We start from the raw sequence: 22970 nt of genomic DNA on the forward strand, positions 1-22970 counted from the left end.
ACACATTCCAACCTGAGAAGTTCCTGTTCAGAAGTGGATATCGTTCTAAGAAGTAACACGAAGAACGCGTTATTATTCTAAAATCGCTCTAGTCCGGACTCTTTATAGTTCCTGTGCCGCGGTTTCCACACGGACTTGTTTGACAGGAGCGCCATGTGTCTGCTTGAGATGGCGGCCAGATCGGAGAACGCGAGGGCCGAATAAACAGTCAACCTGCGCGTCTACAACCTCCCGAGAAGCGCAAGCCGTGTTATTTACCCCATATCTACACCCTCTAGAAACGCCATGGAAGGCGGGAAACCCACCCTGCCGCTGGTTTACCAGGCCGTGCAGGCGCTGTATCACGACCCGGACCCTGCCGGCAAGGAGCGCGCCTCAGTCTGGCTGGGAGAGCTACAGAGATCGGTGCGTTCATTAGCGGGCCTACTGCGCCACAGCACCCTCACTCACTAATGAACCTGTACAATATGCATTGCGTTAAAAATAGTGTCCACTGAGTCCAGTGAAGCTTTGTAAACCATAAACATTAGCCGTGTTGAGAAGTGGAGGTGGTCACATGCTTTTGGACTGATGTGGGGGTTTATTTGTATCCATTGCCAAATCCATTCAGCTTGCCTGTGGTTTGATGGTTTTAGATCGAGTTTGGGGTGGGTTTAAGCAGCAAGTTTAGCAGAAATAGTTCTTGTGAACACAAGAACTTGTGCGAGGAGATCTAAATCGGGTTTATTATCTAGACTACCATGTTAGAAAGTTGGTGACTGTTACCCCCATGGTTACTATGCCAGGTAATACAAGCTAGGAGCACACGCTAAACATGGGCAAAAATATTGCGCCTCTTAATTTACAAGCATCAACTAGCAGTGCTGGGTAGATTACTTACAAATTATAGTCTGTTTCTGATTCCAAATTACATGACGAAAATTGTAGTTCATCAAGTCACCTTTATTTGTGTAGTGCTTTTAACAATACAGATTGTGTCAAATAGGGGTGTGGGATATGATGATTTTTGATCGTGGACGATAAAAATATCTCGACGACCTGCTTTTGGAGAAATATCGTAGTATCGTGCTACAGAGCACATTCTATCAGCTGCAGTTCTGGCGCCGCCTTATCAAGATATTGTACAACACCACATACATTCACATCAGTGTTAACTCAGCGGTAGAGTTACTCTCACGAGACACTGCACTTACTCACAATCACAAAAGTACATTATTTGCATATACTTTAAAGCCTTGCCAGTTAAACATTTCATTTGCGCGCTCTTCGTGCGCTATTTCTGAGAGCAAAAAAGACTGGAATACTATTTTCCATGTTCTTCAAAATAGCTTTTATGTTCAGCAGAAGAAAGAAACTCATTCAGGTTTAAAACAACTTTTGAGTGAGTGAATGATAGTATAAAAATAAAACACTGACAGAATTGACAGACAGATGAAATAATTTTTATTTTTGGGGGAATTATTCCTTAAATATTAATAAAACAACAAAACACAAAGAGAAAAATCACTCACTAGCCTACACTTGCACAGTGGTCACTCTTCTGGTCCGGACACATTGATATCGGCAAAACAATTTCAATCCTTTGTTTTGCACTTTGCAGCCTTAACAAGACGCCTAGCCTGCCTGTCCAAAGTTTAATGGTTATCACATCCTTAAGCCACTTAAAGCATGCAAGATACGTGACTCCCCATGCAGGGCTCAAGGAGTATGGTTAATTATTATTGTTTAAAATTTTAGCTGTAGATTTGTAAGTGTTTGAAAATGTGTTTTTTTTATATAACTTGTATAAAAAATATATTGGAAATAATTGTAGATGTTATAATATTTAAATTGGCAGAATTCTCAAAAGGAAGTTTGCAAGGCATAAAACCACATCTCTTCCTCTATTGAGCCATCATATGTTGCTTTTACTTTGCTAACTCCCTCATCCTTTGTTCTGTGCGGTCATTCCACCCATGCAGATCATTTTAGTGGTTTAGAGTCTTCGTAAACATGTAAATGAATGGTTTATGATTCTGAGCTTGGCTGTTGGTGTATTTCCATGATCAGGTGCTGAGCAAGATTTTGTGCTTCCTGTACAGGAAGGAGTGCCAGAGGACACTGATGATTTCGGCGAGTTCAGGATGAGAGTGTCTGATCTTGTGAAAGATGTAATTTTCCTAGTCGGCTCCATGGAGTGTTTCTCGCAGGTAGAATTTATACTAATAGAAACATGAACTGAAAGTGATTTGAGGAAAAGGCCTCAATGATTTTAAGATTTTGGATGATTTACTGAGAAACGAAAGGGAATATTCAACCTTACCATTCTTTTTATAAATGCCTTGTGTCTTCTCATCAGCTTTATTCGACTCTGAAGGAGGGAAACCCCCCATGGGAAGTAACTGAGGCTGTTCTGTTCATCATGGCTGCCATAGCTAAGAGTATCGATCCGTAAGTATCGCTTTCAGTCATGATCTGACAGCTTCATGTTCAAGACTATTGCTTTCACCAATCAAATTAACACCTGCGGCTGCAAACTTATTTAGTCATGCTATTGCAGATTATATACATTTCATTATCTTATTGTCGTGTTTTGAGGCTTAAAAGGTCACTCAAACCTTTTTGTAGTATTTAATTTTATATATATATATATATATATGGATTTTATGTAGTTATTTATTTGATATATATTTTACTTTTTTTTTTTTTGCAGTGAATATAGGCTTTGATGCTAATATGACTTTAAAAAAATAATAAAACATCTGACATTTTGTATAGCTCTGGTTATTGATGCAGATTTTCTGATTCATTTAGATTGTGATTCACAAGCTCTCAATTTGATTCTTATTTGATTTGGTTCTAATTCTTTTGGATATTGTTTTGTCCATTTTGGTTAAATATGAAAAATTCTCTTTCTGCTAATACTGTAACTATATAGGGCAGTGTTTCAGACTGATTAACTTTCAGGGCTCTAGACTGCGACCAACATTTTTTTTGCATTCAACATTTTTTGAGAATGTGCGAGTAAAAATTTGACTTGGTTGAATTTGTGCTAGTGCATGACCTGCTCTGCTTCAAAGCATCTAGTCGATATATGTAATGGTGTATGCTATGCCTCGTCTTATTCGTTTTTGTTAATAAACATTATGTAAGGTAGTTTGTCATTAGCTGTTTTATTGTTTATTGTTCTTTTCATTAAGAATGAGTCAATATCCATCCATTTCAAGCATTTGTTTTAGTCTTAAAAAGTGGATGGTGTATAGTAGATGTAAGTACAACAGACAATCTTTTCTCGTAAAATGTGACATCAAGATCGCAAGTTAGAAAGTGGGGTCTGAAGCCTGGCTTATAACATTGCAAAAGAGGAACTCCCATTCACAAAATTCAAATCTCAAATAATACTGATGGAAAAAAAGCTGGTTGAATGAATGTTAAAAAGAAGACCAAATCATGTGCTGGTGCGACCAACAGAGAAAGTTAGTTGCAGCAGCACAACCAGTGGGAAGAATGAGTCTAGAGCCCTGTTTATTAAGCTCTTCTTAAGAATCTTCTCAGAGTCATTTACTTAAAGAACTGGACTACACTGTTTGCACTCTGTTTTTGATTCACTAAAAAGAACTGTTCCATAAGAATCATTTGCTCATGAATCGGGCTACACTGGTCACTTTGGGTTTGATTTGCTTAATAGAATCATTTTTTTTTCCTGAATCTGGTTGATTGTTTGTTTTTGTCTGCAGCCCTTGAGGACACATCACTAGAAAGCCATTATTTTGCAGGATCAATCAAATGAAGATCACAATTAATCATGACATTTTTGTTGTGTTTTAATCATGAAAGTTTGATTGTAACTCTAAAATGTCTCCCTCCCCCTCTGCTGGTTCCTAGTGAGAATAATCCCACTCTGACGGAGGTGCTGGAGCAGGTAGTGTTGCTTCCCGAGACGGTCCACATTGCCGTTCGCTACACCAGCATCGAGCTGGTTGGCGAGATGAGCGAAGTGATTGACCGGAACCCTTGCATGTTAGGTGACTGTCACAATCTGATTTACTACGTCATCTTCACTCGCTGGATGTTTAGATTCTCTTTGTGTATTCATGATGTCTGTTTCGGGTTGGCAGATCCTGTTTTGAACTTCCTGATGAAGGGTTTGCGGGAGAAGCCGTTGGCCTCTGTGGCAGCTAAAGCCATTCACAACATCTGCTCAGTGTGTCGAGATCACATGGCACAGCACTTCCAGGGCCTGCTGAACATCGCCCGCTCACTCGACTCATTCGCCCTGTCCACAGATGCTGCGGTTGGCTTGCTAAAAGGTGTGTTAAAGGGATAGTTCACCCAAAAATTTAAATCTTCTCACCCTCATGTCGTTCCAAAGCCGTAAGACCTTCTTTCATTTTCGGAACACAAATTAAGATGTTTTTGATTAAATCCGAGAGCTCTCTGACCCTCCCATAGACAGCAAGGGTCCTACCACGATCAAGGTCCAGACATGTAGCGAGGACATCAGTAAAATAGTCCATGTGACATCAGGGGTTCAACTGTAATTTTTTGAAGCTACAAGAATACTTTGAAGAATACAAAAATATTGACTTAATTCGACAATTCCAAAGATGAACAAAGGTCTTAAGGGTTTAGAAAGACATGAGGGTGAGTAATTAAAGGGTTAGTTCACCCAAAAATGAAAATTAGGCTGCATTTTACTCACCCCTGAGGCATCCTAGGTGTATATGACTTTCTTCTTTCAGATGAATCCAGTCGGAGCTATATTAAAAATGGTCTTTGATCTTTCAAGCTGTTTAATGGTACTCAGCGGGTGTTGCAGTGCTTCAGTCCAAAAGAAGTGAAATAAAACGCTCCCATCTATAAAAAAAAAAGTATCTCACACTGCTTCGAGGGTGAACAAAGGCCTCCTGTAGCGAATCCATGCGTTTTTGTAAGAAAAATATCCATATTCAAAACGTAATGATCACTTTAATGTAGCTTGTGCCAACAGTTGTACACTGAAGCAGTTCCGGGCTGATGATGTATGAGTTCAGCGTTGCGCATGTGCCGGTGAGTCTTGTGAAAGCCAATGTTTGTTTACAGGAGCAAAGGAAGCAAAGTTTCTTTACTTTAGCAAAGGAAAACCAGTCTCCACTTGGCTTATATCGAAATCTTCCGACATTCTTCTTTACAAATCCTCGTTTTGTACTTCTAATTTGTGACCGTTGTTTTGATCACTTCCGCGTGCGTCACTTCTGAGCAGCTCATGTGCAACGCCGACCTCATACATCATCCACCCGGCACTGCTTCTGTTTACAACAGAGCGCAAGCTAGATTAAATTGATTATTACATTTTAAATATGGTTATTTTTCTTACAAAAATGCAATATATTCGCTACAGGAGGCCTTTGTTCACCCCCTGGAGCTGTGTGAGACATTTAAAAAAAATATATGTTTTTTAGTGGATGGGTGCTTTTTATTTAACTACTTTTGGACTGAAGCAAGATGCCTTGGGGGTGAGTAAAGGGGTGAGCCTAATTTTAATTTTTGGGTGAACTAACCCTTTAAGCTTTGATTTAGTTCTTTACACGCTTCTCCTGTAGAGGTCGACTCTTTTCTGTTTATCATAGTCATGCCCTTGTTGTATGGCTGGTTTTGTTTAAGTGGTGTGGTTGGTTTGTCTCAGGCACAGCGCTGGTGTTGGCCCGCCTCCCCCTGGAGAAGATTGCGGAGTGTCTGAACGATCTGTGTGCGGTTCAGGTCATGGCACTGAGGAAGGTTAGATACTCGTGACTGTGTGGTCTGTATTTCTCACTGTCTTTGGTTAATGCAATAAAGTAATGTGTTGTCTTTGTGTCCAGCTGCTGACTCAGGACTCCAGTAGTGGGAAGTTATCAGACCCCACTGTGTGGCTGGACAGACTGGCTGTTATCTTCAGGTTAGACTCTGAACATCACCACCATTGCCCTTTAAGCACAATATTGGACTTAGCAATTTATTGGGCTGTGAATATTTCTAGTTCCTTGAACTTTTTTTTTTTTTTTTTTTTTTCAACTTACACTCTTGAAAAAGATTTTAAAGTAATTTCTGGGAAGGTTTTAGTTGTTCGAATCGTTGATAATTTATACATTTTGAAAAATTTTGTATTTTGTTTGGTAATTAATTATTTTTTTTTAGTTTCTTTTTTAAATTTTTCTTATTTCGTTTGGTCATTTATTATAGTTGTTTTTAGTTTTTAATAATTTATTATTATTATGTACATTTTAACTTATTATTTATGGTTTTTGCCATGAAATAGCCATAGAAGTTGGCATAGTGGTTAGAAAAAAACACCCTTTTTTTTAATGGCTGTAGAATTTGTCCTCCTTGCAAATGATTGGTTTTATAGTTGTGAAAAACTGTTTAAAGTTTTGAAATGTTTGTGAAAATTACTAAGAATAAATAACAAAAGACATTAAATAACGTTTCGTCTGAATTCTACACCATATTGTCTTAAAGTTCATAATTTATTGCTCAAAGTTGAGCATGCTATTGGAAAAAAAGGTCATTAAATAGCATTAATTAATAAAAAAAAAATGCAGGTGTACATAATATTTCACAATCAAGTTAAATCCTGGCAGATATAATGGAATTCCACCCCCATTATATCCCATTAAACATTAATTTTCACTCAGAAAAATGTCACATTAAAGAAGGTAAATGTGTTGTGCTGTTTCAGTCCATGCTGTTTTTTAGAACATGTTCTTAAATGGTTACTTTTTTCTATTAGACACACAAACCCCATAGTAGAGAATGGACAGACACACCCCTGCCAGAAAGTCATTCAAGAGGTATGTTTAGCTGTGTGTCGAATGACGCGGTACTTTGTCTGTAAATGTTTCTTTCTGATCATCTCTGTTCTTTGTTGTAGATCTGGCCGGTGTTGTCGGAGACGTTGAACGCCCACCAAAATGATAACCGGATAGTGGAGCGCTGCTGCCGCTGCTTGAGATTTGCAGTGCGTTGCGTAGGCAAAGGCTCTGCGTCCTTATTACAGCCACTTGTTACTCAGGTTTGTCTTTGTGCCTTAAAAATACACGTCCACTGAAATGGAAAAGCCAGTGTGGATCTCAAAAAGATGTATTTGTGTTTCAGATGGTGAGTGTGTACCAAGTGTACCCCCACTCCTGTTTCCTGTACCTAGGCAGCATTCTAGTGGACGAGTATGGCATGGAGGAAGGATGCAGACAAGGCCTGTTGGATATGCTACAGGTAACCTAATACACACCAAAATACTTCAGTTTGTACCATAGTCTTATGTAGCTAGACTTCAAACTACATTTAGTCCACATTGTAGCCGCCAATTTTTGTGAAAAAAAAAAAAAGATTTGTATGTAGATGAGACGTCTCATTTTGGTGTCTGCATCAAGTATTTTTATATATATATATATATATATATATATAAGCATATTAAATGCCAGTTGAATGTGTTTTAATGTTTCAAATAACTTGTGAAAATAAAATGTTAAAATAACTTTCCATCATCATTCAGCGTTACAGATATATTTATGTAAAAATGAAAAATTGTCTGACTTGTTAGAATGTGTTATAGATGACAAAATTATTATTTTAAATGATTAACTGCTTACTGATAAATGGGTAAACCTAGTGGTTTGAAGGATAGTGGCAAAGATTGGTAAATTTAAAATGACAGTTTATATTAAACTTGAAAATGGTATAAAAGTTTTTCAGAACCAATGTTATGAAGCCAACGCTAATACAGAATGTTTTTTATTTTTGTTTCATTTTAATCTTGTACTGCAATGAATTATTAATATTAATGAGGAACTAAGAGTTATTGATCAGTAGCTGCATCTTTCCCTCTTACAGGCTCTCTGTATGCCGACCTTCCAGCTGTTAGAGCAGCCTAATGGACTGCGCAATCACCCCGACACAGTTGACGATCTTTTTCGACTCGTCACAAGGTAACCGTTCTGTGCTTCTGCAATAGTGTTAGAAAAACAAGCTCCAAATAAGTGACTTGCCACACAAAAATAACATGCATTAAGACTAGTGGTCGGCCGATATTTGGCGTTTTTCAAGTTTTAAGTTTATAAAGTTATAAATTTTTCTGTTTGGCCGAGTCGTTCGAGGCGGGACTTTTATTTTGATGGCGCTGAGAGCGGCAGCACATGAACACAGTGCTCATATTCTCCCTCTTGTTCGCCGTCATTGTCAACAGTTCTGTCTGATACGGATAGAAGTCTGTCTAATAAGCCGATAGAACTGTTAAACAAAGGAATCAATATGTATACAAAGTATTATAACTATTGCTTTTATATTATAAGTAATAGAAAGGCAAACATTATAATACTTTCTTGTTTTCCGTCAGCATTCAGCAAATATGCATTTATATCATTTAAACAAATCTTTGAATGACTAATGAACATTTAATTAAAAAAATCTTGCAAACTTAGTTAAATCCAGCTGTGAGATCTTGTGAAGTGTGCATTTGTATCCTGCATAATCGCGTGTACTCTGCATGACGGTCGGTCCGTGCGAATTGAATGTGGACAGAAGAGTTCAGCATCACGCAATCGACTAACTTTAAACTCACGATTTCAAATTATGCTGCGCTTCATGCTTTTGCCCACTGTCATATTCATGTCATTTTCACTGTGTGCTGTATGCTCTTGTTCGCCGTCATTGTCAACAGTTCTGTCTGATACGGATAGAAGTCTGTCTAATAAGCCGATAGAACTGTTAAACAAAGGAATCAATATGTATACAAAGTATTATAACTATTGCTTTTATATTATAAGTAATAGAAAGGCAAACATTATAATACTTTCTCGTTTTCCCGTCAGCATTCAGCAAATACGAATTTACATTTAAACAAATCTTTGAATGGCTAATGAAAATTTAATTTCACAAACCTTGCAAACTTGTCGAATCAAGTGAGATCTTGTGAAGTGTGCATGTGACCTGCATGATCGTATTCTCTACCTGACTTTCGGTCCGTGCGAATTGAATGCTTTAAACATTAAATTCGTGATTTCAAATTATGCTGTGCTTTATGCATTTGCCCACTGTCATATTCATGTCATTTTCACTGTGTGCTGTATGTAAAATGAGTGTTACCTTGGCTTTATTAAAAAAAAATATATACATATACATACATATATACACACACACACACAGTGGGGCAAAAAAGTATTTAGTCAGCCACCAATTGTGCAAGTTCTCCCACTTAAAAAGATGAGAGAGGCCTGTAATTTTCATCATAGGTATACCTCAACTATGAGAGACAAAATGAGAAAAAAATGATGAAAATTATAGGCCTCTCTCATCTTTTTAAGTGGGAGAACTTGCACAATTGGTGGCTGACTAAATACTTTTTTTCCCCACTGTATATATATATATATTTTTTTATTAAATATTTATTTATTTGTGGAAAATACTTTGTCATCTAAAGTATAAGTATGTTTATTTAACAAATGTATTTAATCCATTTTCAAATGATTTAAAATTTCTTAAATATTAATTAAAATAAATACAATTATATCGGCTTAATATTGGCCACCCTGCTTTCCAAGATATCGGCATCGGCTGTCAAAAAAACAATATCGGTCGACCACTAATTAAGATAAGCTATTTTCTTTCATTATTTCAGGTTTGTCCAGCGTAGTCCGGTCACGTTGCTGAGCAGCACTATTATCGTCCACATTATCCAATGTGCCATCGCTGCCACCACCCTGGACCATAGAGATGCCAACTGCAGCGTCATGAAGTTCGTCAGAGACCTCATTCACACCGGGGTCACCAATGACGTAAGCGGCATGATGATCAAACTGAACAGGAATGAAAGTCTTTTGGTTGGTTTAGTCATTGCATAAAATGTTTTTTCTTGTCTTTCAGCATGAGGATGACTTTGAGATTCGAAAGCGTCTGATTGGCCAGGTGATGGAGCAGCATGGGCAGCAGCTAGTGACTCAGCTGATCAACACCTGCTGTTTTTGCCTGCCGCCTTACACTCTGCCTGATGTGGCGGAGGTACTCTGGGAGATCATGGTCTTTGATCGGCCGGTATGTTTGTACTCTTTTTGAACACTTTTTGAATGTCCCTCAAATACAGATTTACTTTTATGCATTGCAACCCTCTGCACACCTTGGCAATAGATTTGCCATTGGCTTGTACTTTTTTTTTTTTTTTTACGTGTCACTCTTTGTACAGATTTTTACAGATTTACGAGAATCTGTGCTAAACTTCTTCGCCTTTAACCCAAACACTAGCCCATTGAAATCTAACAATTATTAACCAATGGCTAACAATAGACATTATGTAGTCACCTAGCATTAGAATTTAGATGTATATGCAAGTGATTTATTCGCCTTGTAGAGGGTCAGACTCTTATGTAAAATGTGCTTGCATTTGATGAATACATATTGACATTTTACAGATATGAGGTATTTTAATATTTTAATTTAATATATTTAATATTTTTATTAAGATAACCTTTTTTCCCCATCCAATTTAAAATGTATCCATGTTTTTCTTACAACACCCCAGCAATTGGGGATAAAATAATATAATAATGAGATGAGAATAAATAAGAAGTGAATACTATAAAAAATAAAATTTTATTTTTGATCAATTTCATATTTTATTTCTAATTTTATTATATTATTTTATCCATATGAACCCATTTAAGCTTCCATTCTAACATTTCTTATCTATCATCTGTTTTTCTAATAACTTTATTGCCTTCAAAACATTCAGACTCTAATCTTTAAAACTATTGTAAACTTCAATCTATTTCAAACTGAAAACCGCCAAACTTTTAAACCTTTTTTTTAAATGTTTACTTTTTAAAACTTTCTGGTCTGGCTTTCTCATGTCAACTTCAAAGTTTGTCTTGACGAACTTGTTTATCTAGTTTTATTATTTTATTTTTAATGTGATAACCAGTGTTTTACTAAAGATTTTGAAACATTTATTTACTATTCCTGTCTCTAGCCTTTTAAATACATTTCAGAGATCTTTCAGTATCATTTTCCTTTCATAAATGAGGCTGTGACGTCAATTGTCACATGTTGTGGCTGTCTCTGTGTCTGTAGACGTTTTGCCGCTGGCTGGAAACCACACTGAAGGGTCTTCCAAAAGAAACGGCAGGAGGCGCTCTAACCGTCACACACAAGCAGCTCACCGACTTCCATAAGCAGGTCACGAGGTGAGCTTGTGCCCGCCGTCACCTGAGCCTTCAAAGAAGGCCGTGAACATCAGATAATTTCATTATCATTTCATTACACTCCCGAGGAAATTGGCCTGTTCCTTAATTAAAAGTGCTTTTGCCTACAATTAAAAGTAATATAGTGCTCGTCAGTGTAGATTACAGGCAACATTTGTCTTTTGAGGTATTGCAAGTTGGTGCACGTTTAGTTCTCCTTGTGGTTAGCTCAGCACGGCATGCATAAACAAGTTCCCATAACCAGTCGTCCAAGAGAGTGAAGTATCTCATACTTCAGCAAGTCTTGACCTGAGGAACGAGGAGCCTCCCAGCATGGTGTCGTGCACAGATGCCAGATACATATTCTGACAATGCAGAATGAGTCACAGGCTTGCATGGAAAGTCCAAACCATGCCAGACTGATTGATGCAGCATCGATGTGTTGCTCGCCCGTGCGAGATGATTAGTAATAATGATTAGTAATAATGGAGCAGCTTATTGTTTATTAGTTGAAGAGTGATGCTAATTTGCTCTGTTTCTCCATCTATCTATCAATCTGTCACCCCAGTGCAGAGGAATGTAAACAGGTTTGTTGGGCGATAAGAGAGTTCACCAGGCTGTACCGATAGCTGTCTTTTACCTGCTGATGCTGCAAGACCAGGTAACACAAGCATATTGAACACTACATTTGTAATGTTATTGTGCATAACATGGAAACTTAATCCTCAGTGAATGAAGTTTATTTTAATTCAAATACTCGGATGAATTCATTTAAAATGTATTTTTTGCTTTCTTTATTGTCTTAAATCATTTTAAAATGAACGTTATACTATATATTTATATTAAATATGTAAGATGTAATAAAATCATATATTGCAATATATTAATCTATTCTATTGATATATTAAAATAATGTTTAAGATTTAAGTTTTACATTTATTTAATGTAATTATTAATTCATATAATCAAAGTAATTTAAATATTGTATTTTTTGCTTTTATATTTGTTGTAATACATTTGTGTTAATTTATTTTAAATGGAACTATATTATATATGTAATAATTATTATATAAATATTGTATTACAGAATCTTAATAGTAAATTTAAATATTGATTTTTTTTAATTATAAAATATTATAATATATAACAAAATATAATGTAAATATATCTAAAATATTTATTATTTTATTATAATTTCTGGAGCTGGAGTGTTTACAAAATGCTGATTAAAAAAAAGAAAGCATTATACAAGAATAATTTTTTCCCCCTCTCAAGTCAAATCCAGTCTTTTTCCCCCCCACATTTTTTTACCTGTGCTGAATCACAATTAATTGTATCAAGTCATAAGCAGATTAAGTTTACATTAACTTAGATGTTGTCAGAAAACATCTCTCTTTTTTTTTTAAAGTCACAAATGACTGGAAATTCATGTTCAAACATGTTGTAATATAAATATTTTGAATAAATTCAGCATTATAAAACGTTCTCTCTCGTCCTCTGCAGGTCAGATTTTTTTGTTTTGCTAACATTTGGAGGAAGTGGCAAAGGGAGCCATGATGACCACTGTTGAGAAACTAAAGGGAACTCTTGTATGAAGGATCTGTGGGACTTGGCAAAATGGGAAAGCCGACCAATTGAATTGGAGCTTTGGAATGGCAGGGTTTCAGGAAAAGCAAATTGCCTTGTGGGTGTCAAAAGACCGCAGCCCCATCCCTCCCTTTTACCCCGAACGAGCACACAGATGCCAGCCACAGCGAGAGAAGGGGGGATATTTCGGAAGGGACACCGTCGTCTTGTGGGAGGGGGGCCGTCGAATGGACACTGAAATACATACACCCATTTCAAAACATGGATGAACGTCTGCATCGGTCGGATTTCTGGGGATCCATCAAAAACCAACGACAAATAAGGATGTGCCTGGTTGCAAATCATAATGCATCGTTAAAAAAGAGAGACTTGTACGTTTTTAAAAACAAAAATGGAGATTTATTTTCATGGACGTGTGTTTAGAGATCAAGTTATGGCTTTGCTGCCAGTGCCATAAAATGATTACCAAACTAAAGATTGTCACAGCAGCATGTCCCACAGTCTGCGCCTGTGGGACATTTGCAAAGGGAGAGTTGGCGTCACCCTTGATCTTTTTAAAAGTTGGCTGGGATTTTATCCGTACAGGTTATGCTGTAAATTATGGAGTGGACTGACTGGCAGGGGCTTTTTTTTTTGTTTGTTCTTTCACCATATTGGCACATCTCGAGATGCAGAGATCGTCTTCGGCCGATTGTGTGAACAAATAAAACCAACATTGTGAGGAACAAACTAATCTTTGTCTCGAGTATCATTTCAGATGCACTCGTGTGTTTGAGAAGTGACTTATATTCTCTTTCTGCAGCTCTCAGAACCTGTTTGACCAGGTTTCATTTTAAGAAACTTACATGGGTCCTTTAGGTCTAGTTTTCTGAGTCATAGAGTAAATCGAACCCTCCTCTATTGTCTGAGATTTTCGAAAGCCCTACAATCATGTTTCTCTCACAATTGCATGTGTAAACCCTCAGGTCACCCCTCCCGCGTCCGATTTGCTGAATGAACGTTACGTGGTTAAGTCAGTAGTCATATCCGTTCAAGTTCAACAGGTTCGTGTTACTGGCACGGACCCTATAGGATGAGGTCAGCAGATATTATCCACCTGCTCTCGTAATGTTTGTAAAGGACTTGCATGAAATACGAGTCTTAAATCTTGAGTGACAGCTTATTTCAGGGTCGGAGTTGTACTAACGTTGCTCAAACATTCATGGGATGAATCATACTGTGGTAACCTGATCATGCCAGCAACCATTTAAAATACTGAAATGGTATTTATTGAAATATAACATTTTAAAAGACAAGTTTACATAAAGACAAGAAAGAAATGCCAAGTTTGGTCTCCAATGGAAATGTTTTCAGTATGGCATCAGAGAGGGCACCGATATATTCCAGTGTTCTAAAGGACCTCCAATTCTGAGCAGGCAATTAGCAAGATGGCATTGGTGAAGGAAACAATTGGCTCCTCCTTCAGTTAGTGGATATTTTGAGCCCAGGTGTGGTGCGTGTTTTGACTCTGCAAAAGTCTGTGGAGCTCTTTGAACTGCTCCACCGTTTGGTCTTTTAAGTCAGGGTTGGAGATCTGCAACCGAATGCTGTCTGTCGACCACGAAAGCTCGCCTGAAAACATCTCGGTAAGGATTCTTGCAACAACTGGAACAACCTAGATAAAGACCAAAAAAAAAGGCAGGTTTTAGTAGATTTAGCTGATGCGGTTTATTAAACCAAGTTTATTTTGCTAAAGCAATCTATGCTAGGTATGAAAATCATAAAATTTTGAAGCAAGTTTAGTTCTGGATGCTTATTGGCTAAAATACAACATCTGTTCATCTAGTTATAGTTGTGCTATATTGAGAACACAATTCTGCATGTTCCATAAACACAATTTATCAATATGGTAAAGAATGCTAATATAAGAATGGTCCTAATATACATTATATAATAACAGCTGTGACTTGAAAAAAGTTTGCGCACCTAGTTATAGCAAGTATGTTGTGAATACAATGCTGCACATGATTGTTAACACCACATGGTTTGCTATATATAAAATCTAGCTCTGGTTCTGGATGCTGATTGGTTAAAATACACTATATAGTAACATATTCGACACTAAACAAACACCTGTTTGCCTAGTTATATCTATGCATCGGTGCTAAAAACGCAATTTAGCATGGTTTTGTTAGCTTTGACGAACATTACATTATGAAACTGTTTCTGGGTACTGATTGGCTATAATACACTATACAGTAATATATTTGCCATCAAACATCCATTCGCCTGGTTATAACTGTGCATTGTTGCTATGGAATTTAGCAATATAGCATGATTTGCTAGTTGTGAAGAATGTTAAATAAAAAAAATAGCTCTGGTTCTGGATGCTGATTGGCTAAAATGCAATAAATAGTAACAGCTATAATGGCAAACACCTGTTCACCTAGTTATTGCTTGTGCATCGTTGCTAACAACACATTATGGTATGGTTTGCTAGGTTTAAAGAATGCTACATCATAAAACAGCTCAGGTTCTGGATGCCGAATTGCTCAAATACACAAATAACATATCTGACATGACACCAGTTCACCTAGTTGTTGTGAATTTAACATTGTGAGTCATTGCTAACAACTTGATTTAGTGATGTAGCACAGCATTGTATACCAACCATAAACAACTAAATAGAGTCTTTGCACTCTGAAGTAAACCAATTAACATGGATTTCATCTCCAAACCTGGACAATGATGAGCTTTTTCTCCTTGGGCTTCCTGTCTGGCCAGTCCTCACCGAAGCAGAAGTAGATCTCAAAGGGTGGTGGAGTGGGCGTCTCTCCTTTCTGATACAAAATGAGACCTGAGAAGAAAAAAACAAAATAGCCATTTTGTTAGACTGAATCTTTTACATAGCAAATCAACAAAATGATCCCAGCCGGTCATATGCATATTTGACATCTCTTGAGAAAATTCCTGCATGTGAGTTCGGAAGTGTTTTTTTTATATATATACACATAATAAAATGGATGTGTTGGGCAATTTTGTATTTTCTCTTTTTCACTTCCCAGAAAAGACAGGAAGCTTCTGAATCAGCGGAACAAAATAAAGAGCAAAGGGTGCTTAACTGGTGGTCTATGTATTTTAACATTGTTGCGCTGCCATAGAGAATGGATGTGAACGTTTTGTCACCTCATAAATCAGTTACATTTCTGTCAAGTTTTAAAGCTGTTCTTCATTAACAGTACATAAAATGCATAAACGTGTCAATAAAACCATTCTTCCAAACTCAGAAACTTGAGACTCAAAGAAAATCCAGGGGTTGTCAGTTATGAATCCCAATCCAGTCTCATATGTGCTCAATTGTTTGTCAGTGCTCTAATGCGGTCACAATAAATTAGATTGCACTTATTGAAATTCAAGACTGATTCCTCTTACACTGAAGGAAGTTGTTCAGACTGAAGACCCTGATCTTCATTTCTCTTTCCATTGGATTGGGCGGACCCTGCTCGGGCACACCTGGCCCAGACCAGAACACTTTACACTGGCACAGCCTGATGGCGTAGATATCTTGTCCCCTGATCTCCAAAATCAGCCCTCGGTCCATCACATCCAGCAGATGATCGGTATAGAACCTCTGCTTCTCGTTCTGGATCTCAGCAGTTCCTGGGAACAGCACCTGCTGCAGTGTTACTGGACCGAACAGCTCTACTTGCTCTGGTGTGGGCGCCAGGTTACCGTAGTAAAGTCTACAACCCTGAGGGTTACTGACGTTCAATGAACCAGCTGTCCGACCCCTGTACTGGAACTTGATATCCAGATCAGTCACTAGAGAAGAGAAAACAAGGAACATTTTATTGTCATTTACTCACCATTGTTTCTTGGTCGTTTCAAAAAGAGATGTTTAGTACAATGTCAATGCTTTCCATGCAATGAAAGTGAATGGTGATAAAGTGATATAAAATTACCCAAGTCATTATAAAAATACAATAAGTTTGCGTGAGAAACAAATATACATTTATATTGATCATTGAAAATGTTCTCGACAGCTCTCAAATTCCACTCACCTTTTTGTATCTGGTGTATCAAGATATGTTAGGCTAGTTTTGACATCAATTATGGCAGATGTCAATTATGTCAAATATCAATGGTTCTTGTAACGGAGCATGATGTGTCGAATTTGCAAGAGCGCATATTTAAATAGCATAACTGACATTTGAATTCTATTATATGATTTCTTAAGACTTGAAATTTGGTGCACAAGTCATTTGGACAAATCTTGTGATAATTTTATAGTGCTTTTTTTTTAATAACTTTGAAGGTTTTTTGGGGAGCTTTGGTCACCATTTACTTTCATTGTATGGAAAAGAGCAGCATTAACATCCAGCCTAACGTTCTCCTTTTGTGGTCTATGGAATTACAAAAGAGTGAATGATGACAGACCTCAACTTTTTCTTTAATAACAGATTACCAGTCTAACAACTGAAATTTTCATAATACAGTTAAGGTGTGCATTATATATGTTTGTAGTGGCTCTATACACACCTCTTGCAAAGTCATTTAACATCAGCATTACTCAAAGTGAACGCTGTGGGACTAGGTTTTTTCTGCAATTTAGGTATGTCTTCATCATAAACTGCAACATTAATCCAGAAGAACAAGGCATTAGAGGCTTACAGGGTAACATGTGCGGACTGCTCAGCAACTCTGAGATGCAGGGATGAACCTGGTTCTCCGCTTGAGCTGGCACCTCTTGCATTGGGCTGTCCACTATGGCTGGAGGGCCTACAGAATGAGTGACTACATCTTGAAGACCAGGAGGCGGTATGACTCCAGTCCCCATTCCCAGACCATTCGGAAGTCCCCCACCATGAATGGGATATGGCGTCTGCTCAACTTTGATAGCACTGTGACTGGGAAATTCAGTCAAAGAACCAGCCGAAGGTCCAGTGCTGGGCTGGGAGAGGTGAGAGGTCATAGGAGCACCTCCACTGGGGTTATTATGGACAACTTCTCCTAAGAGGTTCATTGGAGGGTTATGGTGGGTGGGATTATAGCCGTCAGCAATAGAAGAGGTGAACAGAACGTCAACTCTAGGAGGATATGCTGGGTAGCTGGAAGTGTCTGTCAAGCACCATGCAAAAAGTAATTACTGTATGTATAGATTATCAACAGTAATTTATTCTAAACAACATCCACTTCGAAATCTTACCAATGGAGAGTTTGACAAAGTTTTGCAGCTGAAATACAAAACAATAATTCAATTACTATATGAAGACAATGGCAAAAATGGTGTGGATTTTACTATTTATTTCTTTCAACTTGCAGTTATTCAAGCTATTCTTCTACGCTCTATGCTCTTCAGAACTTACCTCCTCTTCCTCATCGTCTCCAGCATCTAAAATCAACAAAAGAAGAGATGATTTATTAGCTTGTCCATCTTTTAATCCTTAAAGACTTCTATGGTTTCATTCCTGTGTGGATATTTCCTACTTAAACAAGAAGTTGTCGTGGGAAAAATTGAATAATCTGAGCCAACCAATTGAGATCTTATGAGCAAACAGTGTTGTTTCAGCAAGTATACCATGTTACTGGTTTGTAGGCATGCGTTCCCGGTCCTTACCTCCATTGATTGACTGGTCGCACACCTCATAGATCTTATAAGGCTGGACGGGGGTGTCCTTAGTGCCATCATAGTGGAGTCCGAACTCTCGGCTTTTGTTTAGGGCACAGCGGAGGTTGGCCTTCCATTTGGCTGGATCTGGCTCATCTACTCCTTCCTGGTACTTGCCTGTTTCCAGAGCCCAAGCCTGTAGAGCAAAAGGAGAAAACATGCTTGTGGGAAATATCTAGACACGACTTGTCCCTTTACTTTTTTTAAACAGACAATGAGCTTTTGTTATGTCACAGTCGATTTGAAGTATAATTAGGGGGCAAGACTTTCCTATTCTATTATTTGATTGGGAAAAAATGTAGTGCAGGATAAGTCGTCAATATTTTTTATGTGTTTTTCTGAAAACTAAAACCGAAAAACTAAATTTTAAAGTAAATGTGAAGTCTGTCAAAATACACTTGCTTAAAAATGCCTCCTTGGAGTTCTAACAGTCACAAAACGAATTTAACCTCATGGTTCTAAACTTTTCTTGACTTCCCCAAAAATCTTGCCACAGTGAAGTCAAGTGGAATTGAAACTCCATTTTTAGTTCTCCAAAGTTGGTCACAAAAGTACTAAAAAGATGATCCAAGTAACACATTACTAGAACTTGTAAATGCAGACATTTAATGGCTCAGTGTTCTACAAAACAGTGATTTGTTTTCCAATAATTTTCTGTTATTTGAATAATTCAAATATAAAATATCCCCCCAAAAAAATCCCCCAGCGCTAACTTTAGAACAGAAAGAGTACAGCAGTAAAAAAATAGATACAGGAGGCTTGGGTTGGTGTTGAATATGGGGAAATACTTCTTCAATTTATACAAAAAAGGTTACAAAAGCAGAATGGATGATGGCAAAACCATATTATTCACCTTAAATATAGTGTTCTCCTCCTCCAGGGTAGGCATATGGCGGGTGGCATGTCTCCATGGGATCCGGAACAGTCTGCGCTCTTGATTGAGCCAGTCCAGTCCTGGGTATTTCCCACTGTTAATCTGGCAGGGTGAGCAATATTTACTTTACTAATGTAGAACAAGCTCAGGATGCCAAGATTTCAAATAATATTCCTCCACTAATTTTGCTTCCATTTTAGATGCTTATATCTGGAAGTACTGTATGGATGAAAGCAAGATGGCAGCTGGACACTGATATTTTTCTCTTTGAAGATCGAAGCATTGATGAAGTGTTTCTTGGTAGGTTTCGAAATTTATTTGACAAGGTTATATTACTGAAGTCAGAAAAATTAAAAAGTTAAAGTAAAACTATTCTTCTGTTGCATTGAAAGCATACAGTGACCAATGGCTATTCAAGTTCCAATAATGACAGAAAATAGCACAAAAAAAAGCCAATTTTCTATTGTCAAAAGTGTAGCCACGTATGAATCACAACTCACACAGAAGTCACTTTCAAACCAAGCAGCTTTCTGTTAGTCAACACAGCAAATTTAAGTGCCCAAGCGACATCTAAAAATCTTTAGACATCATGCAAAACTTCCAATTCCCTAATGAAATCACTGGATTTCGCCCACCCAAATTCAGCAAACAGTGCTAAATGTACAACTTTAAAATAACTTAATTATCATATTTCAAGTTTTCTGATGGACATCTGAGGAAAAGACTGAAATTCAAGTCATTATTCGCTGAAAAACTTTCCATCTGCTGTAGCACTCAGTATCATTTGCGTATGCGCATATTTTAAAAATGCTGTGTCATGATTCATCACCTGATGTGAGGATCGATGCATGTGGCATAATCAATGTCATAAAACTACTTTTATGGTGCTATTTGGTCATTTATAGAGCTTGACGGCACATGGTCATCGTTCATTGGAACATTATTTTGTTTTTTGGTTTATCTTCAGAAATGCTCTTTAAAATGACAGTGTGCATAGTAAATCACAATTCACCTGTGCCAGCAACCATGGCTTCAGACGGATCCTCCGTGGTTGACCACTCATGGTGCTGGAAAACGAAGGGTTCGGAGGAAGTGGTAATGGTGAACACTGTTCTTTTGGTCAGCTATTAGCGTAATGGGGCAAAAAAAAGAGGAATAGTTACATTGTTGACAGATGATTTAGTCTGGAGATTGGCAATTATCAGAGAGGAACTTAATCATAAGCTGAATCTGCAAAGTCTACCCCAAAGAGAGGTGTGGAGATGGATAAGCTGAAAAAAATCTATAAAAGTATCACTCCACACAATTCTAGGGCAAAAGGTTGAATAAATCTTGAAAACACAAAAGCAGCACAATGACAAATGTGACGAGATGTGAACCTTCAGGCCTCTGCCAAGTCCTCAAATCGCTTATATCAAAGCAGGTGCTCGTGGGAAAATAGAAAGCATGTGGGTATTCAGTTTAAAAAGCTCAGTAGCAGGGAGGTCAGGTTACCTCTGTAAATAAACGACAACATGACTGAGCACAATGACAGCCAAGCGCAAACGCCACCTTTAGCGCCGTCTGCACTAAAAAGACATTTTAAGTAGTTTTCATAACGGCTGTGACTTCTGCAGAAATGAAAAAGAGGCTGTGAAACTTTCCAGGCCAATCCTTCTGATTCTGACACGAGTCGCGAGACTTTATGTGAATATGTTCAACGAGTTTTAAATGGCGTCTTGATATTGCACTCCCATAAAGGAAGTTCTAAATACTACCAAATTCATTATGAATCGACAAGAGGAAGAGTTAATTTGGTTTTGGATGGAGAAGTAGGTGGGGTACCTAAATAAAGATAATGTTCCGTGTTCCCTGATTTAGTTCCTTAAACCCTCTGTTGTTGCACTTTATGTAACTAACAAACGTAGTTCTTCACTTTCTAAGCATATGCATACGGTGTTGTTAATAATGAAGGGTTCGCATTGCATGTGTGAAGGTCCCCAGAGAAGCTGCTTTTATTTTTGTTCACCCATAAGAAACTTTATGTCATATAAATTATGTTTTGAGAAACTTCTGGGAAATTTATTTATTGATGCATTATTAGTATTTACTCAACACTGAAGTTAAATTAAGGTAAAAAGTCAAAAGCAAATAGAGATAACTCTATTATATAACGTTGGCAGTTTATTATTATTATTATTTTTTAATTTTGACATTTCACACAATGTGTAATCACCCAGTTTCTCATTAGATATTTAAATAAAAAATAATAAACTTCACTTAGTATTATTTAATTTCTCTCCACTGTCGTATCCGAAAATACAAAAAGAATTTATTTTAATTTGATTTCATTTACTTCTATATTTAGTTGTTTTTAGAATTTAGTAATGAGGTCAAATGTATGCAACAAATGAACTTTTAAAACAAAATATAAGCAAAAGAGGGCTGCATTGTTAGATATGGACAAACATTTTGTTATTTTCAAATTAGTTACATGCAAACACACACACACAAAGGATACACATAAACACTGCCTATTACTCAAGAAGAAGCCACAATGTAGCCAAAAAACCTGTAATTCCCACATGTCCGTGAATAGGCGCCCAGAGCTAATTAATACGACAAAACCCTCAAGAGATTTCATGCTCTGTAACTTTTGCAAACGGTTTAACGAACTTAAAATCACTTACCTGCACAAAAACAAAAAGTGTCCAAACGGTGACTTGGGCTGGGTTCAGCGTTGACCTGACGCACACATGTAGATAGATCAGGTGAGTTTAGATCCGCGTCTGTGTATGTCCTTTCAGCTCCAGCAGATCAAATGGACGAGGACTGACTGATCGCAGCACTCTCTCATATCCATGTTGTGTTTTTACTGGCATGAGACGACAGAAGACGTATTTCTATTTGCAGAAGTTGAACAGGTACCACCCTTCCGGATGACAGGGGCTAATGTAAACGGAAGTGGTGTGGGTTTCATTTTTCATACATGCACTGTGTGTGTATCTACACTTTGTCTGTGTTTTAGTGTGTAGCTTCATGCAATAAGAAATGTCAGTGCATTTTATTAGACAAAATAAAGCAGGTAAAACCTGTTTTATTGGTCAGATTGTACTGTTTTGATTGTGAAGTTTGTTGTGTCATTTGTGAAGGAAATGAATGTCTGAATGTCTAAATATTCATCAAATATAGCCTACTATTTGGCATAAATACAGAAAGTAAGTGCTCATTAATAAGATTGTTATTAGACTAGCATAGAAGAGTATATTTCCGTATGAGCCTACTTCTTGTTATCAAGACTGAACAGTTTTGTTATTATTCTTTTTGTAAATAATTATTATTGTGCATGCAGTTTTATGACTTCATGCTAGTTCAAAAAACCTATTTTTCGTTTACAGTTTATTTATAGAGTGTTTAAAATGAACAAAAAAGTGGAAAAGATGAATAATGCGGCGTCGCAATAACGTCGTGCGTGAGCTCTGCCGGGGGTTTCCAGGGCAACTGAATTGTTTTAGGATTACGGCGTGCAGGCGGAACTATTCAGTCGCTTTATTGCATGGGATGAATTATTATTTCGTAACGATCTTGCTTTTAAGCTTCAAACGACTGTACACAATAGCCTAGGTAAAAACGGTGTTTTAAAATCCTGCGCACTGTAATTTTAAAGTTTACTCAGTATTGTTGTGACTTAAATCAGGTCACATTCACGAAAGTGTTG

At 37.4% G+C, this 22970-nt stretch overlaps 2 protein-coding genes across 2 annotated transcripts; one reads left to right on the forward strand and one right to left on the reverse strand.

Moving 5' to 3' along the window:
- The first annotated feature begins 285 nt into the window (after positions 1 to 285).
- On the forward strand, positions 286 to 13481 carry LOC107587174 (transportin-3-like). Its single transcript, XM_016274842.1, has 16 exons — positions 286 to 405; positions 2082 to 2189; positions 2339 to 2430; positions 3865 to 4004; positions 4098 to 4289; positions 5645 to 5736; positions 5820 to 5896; positions 6728 to 6788; positions 6869 to 7009; positions 7093 to 7209; positions 7828 to 7922; positions 9611 to 9767; positions 9856 to 10023; positions 11056 to 11168; positions 11734 to 11826; positions 12669 to 13481. Exons 1-15 carry the CDS (start codon positions 286 to 288, stop codon positions 11792 to 11794), a joined length of 1734 nt encoding a protein of 577 aa, XP_016130328.1. The 3' UTR covers positions 11795 to 11826; positions 12669 to 13481.
- A 412-nt stretch (positions 13482 to 13893) lies between these two features.
- On the reverse strand, positions 13894 to 22201 carry irf5 (interferon regulatory factor 5). The gene is made up of 10 exons (XM_016274797.1): positions 21943 to 22201; positions 20286 to 20397; positions 19253 to 19375; positions 18349 to 18535; positions 18098 to 18123; positions 17938 to 17965; positions 17403 to 17849; positions 16164 to 16553; positions 15470 to 15588; positions 13894 to 14406 (listed from the first exon to the last, which is right to left on the reverse strand). Exons 2-10 carry the CDS (start codon positions 20334 to 20336, stop codon positions 14218 to 14220), a joined length of 1560 nt encoding a protein of 519 aa, XP_016130283.1. The 5' UTR covers positions 20337 to 20397; positions 21943 to 22201; the 3' UTR covers positions 13894 to 14217.
- Between the last annotated feature and the right edge of the window lie 769 nt (positions 22202 to 22970).

Source organism: Sinocyclocheilus grahami, unplaced genomic scaffold (assembly GCF_001515645.1).
Source record: "Sinocyclocheilus grahami isolate Dianchi unplaced genomic scaffold, SAMN03320097.WGS_v1.1 scaffold90.1, whole genome shotgun sequence".
NCBI lineage: Eukaryota > Metazoa > Chordata > Actinopteri > Cypriniformes > Cyprinidae > Sinocyclocheilus > Sinocyclocheilus grahami.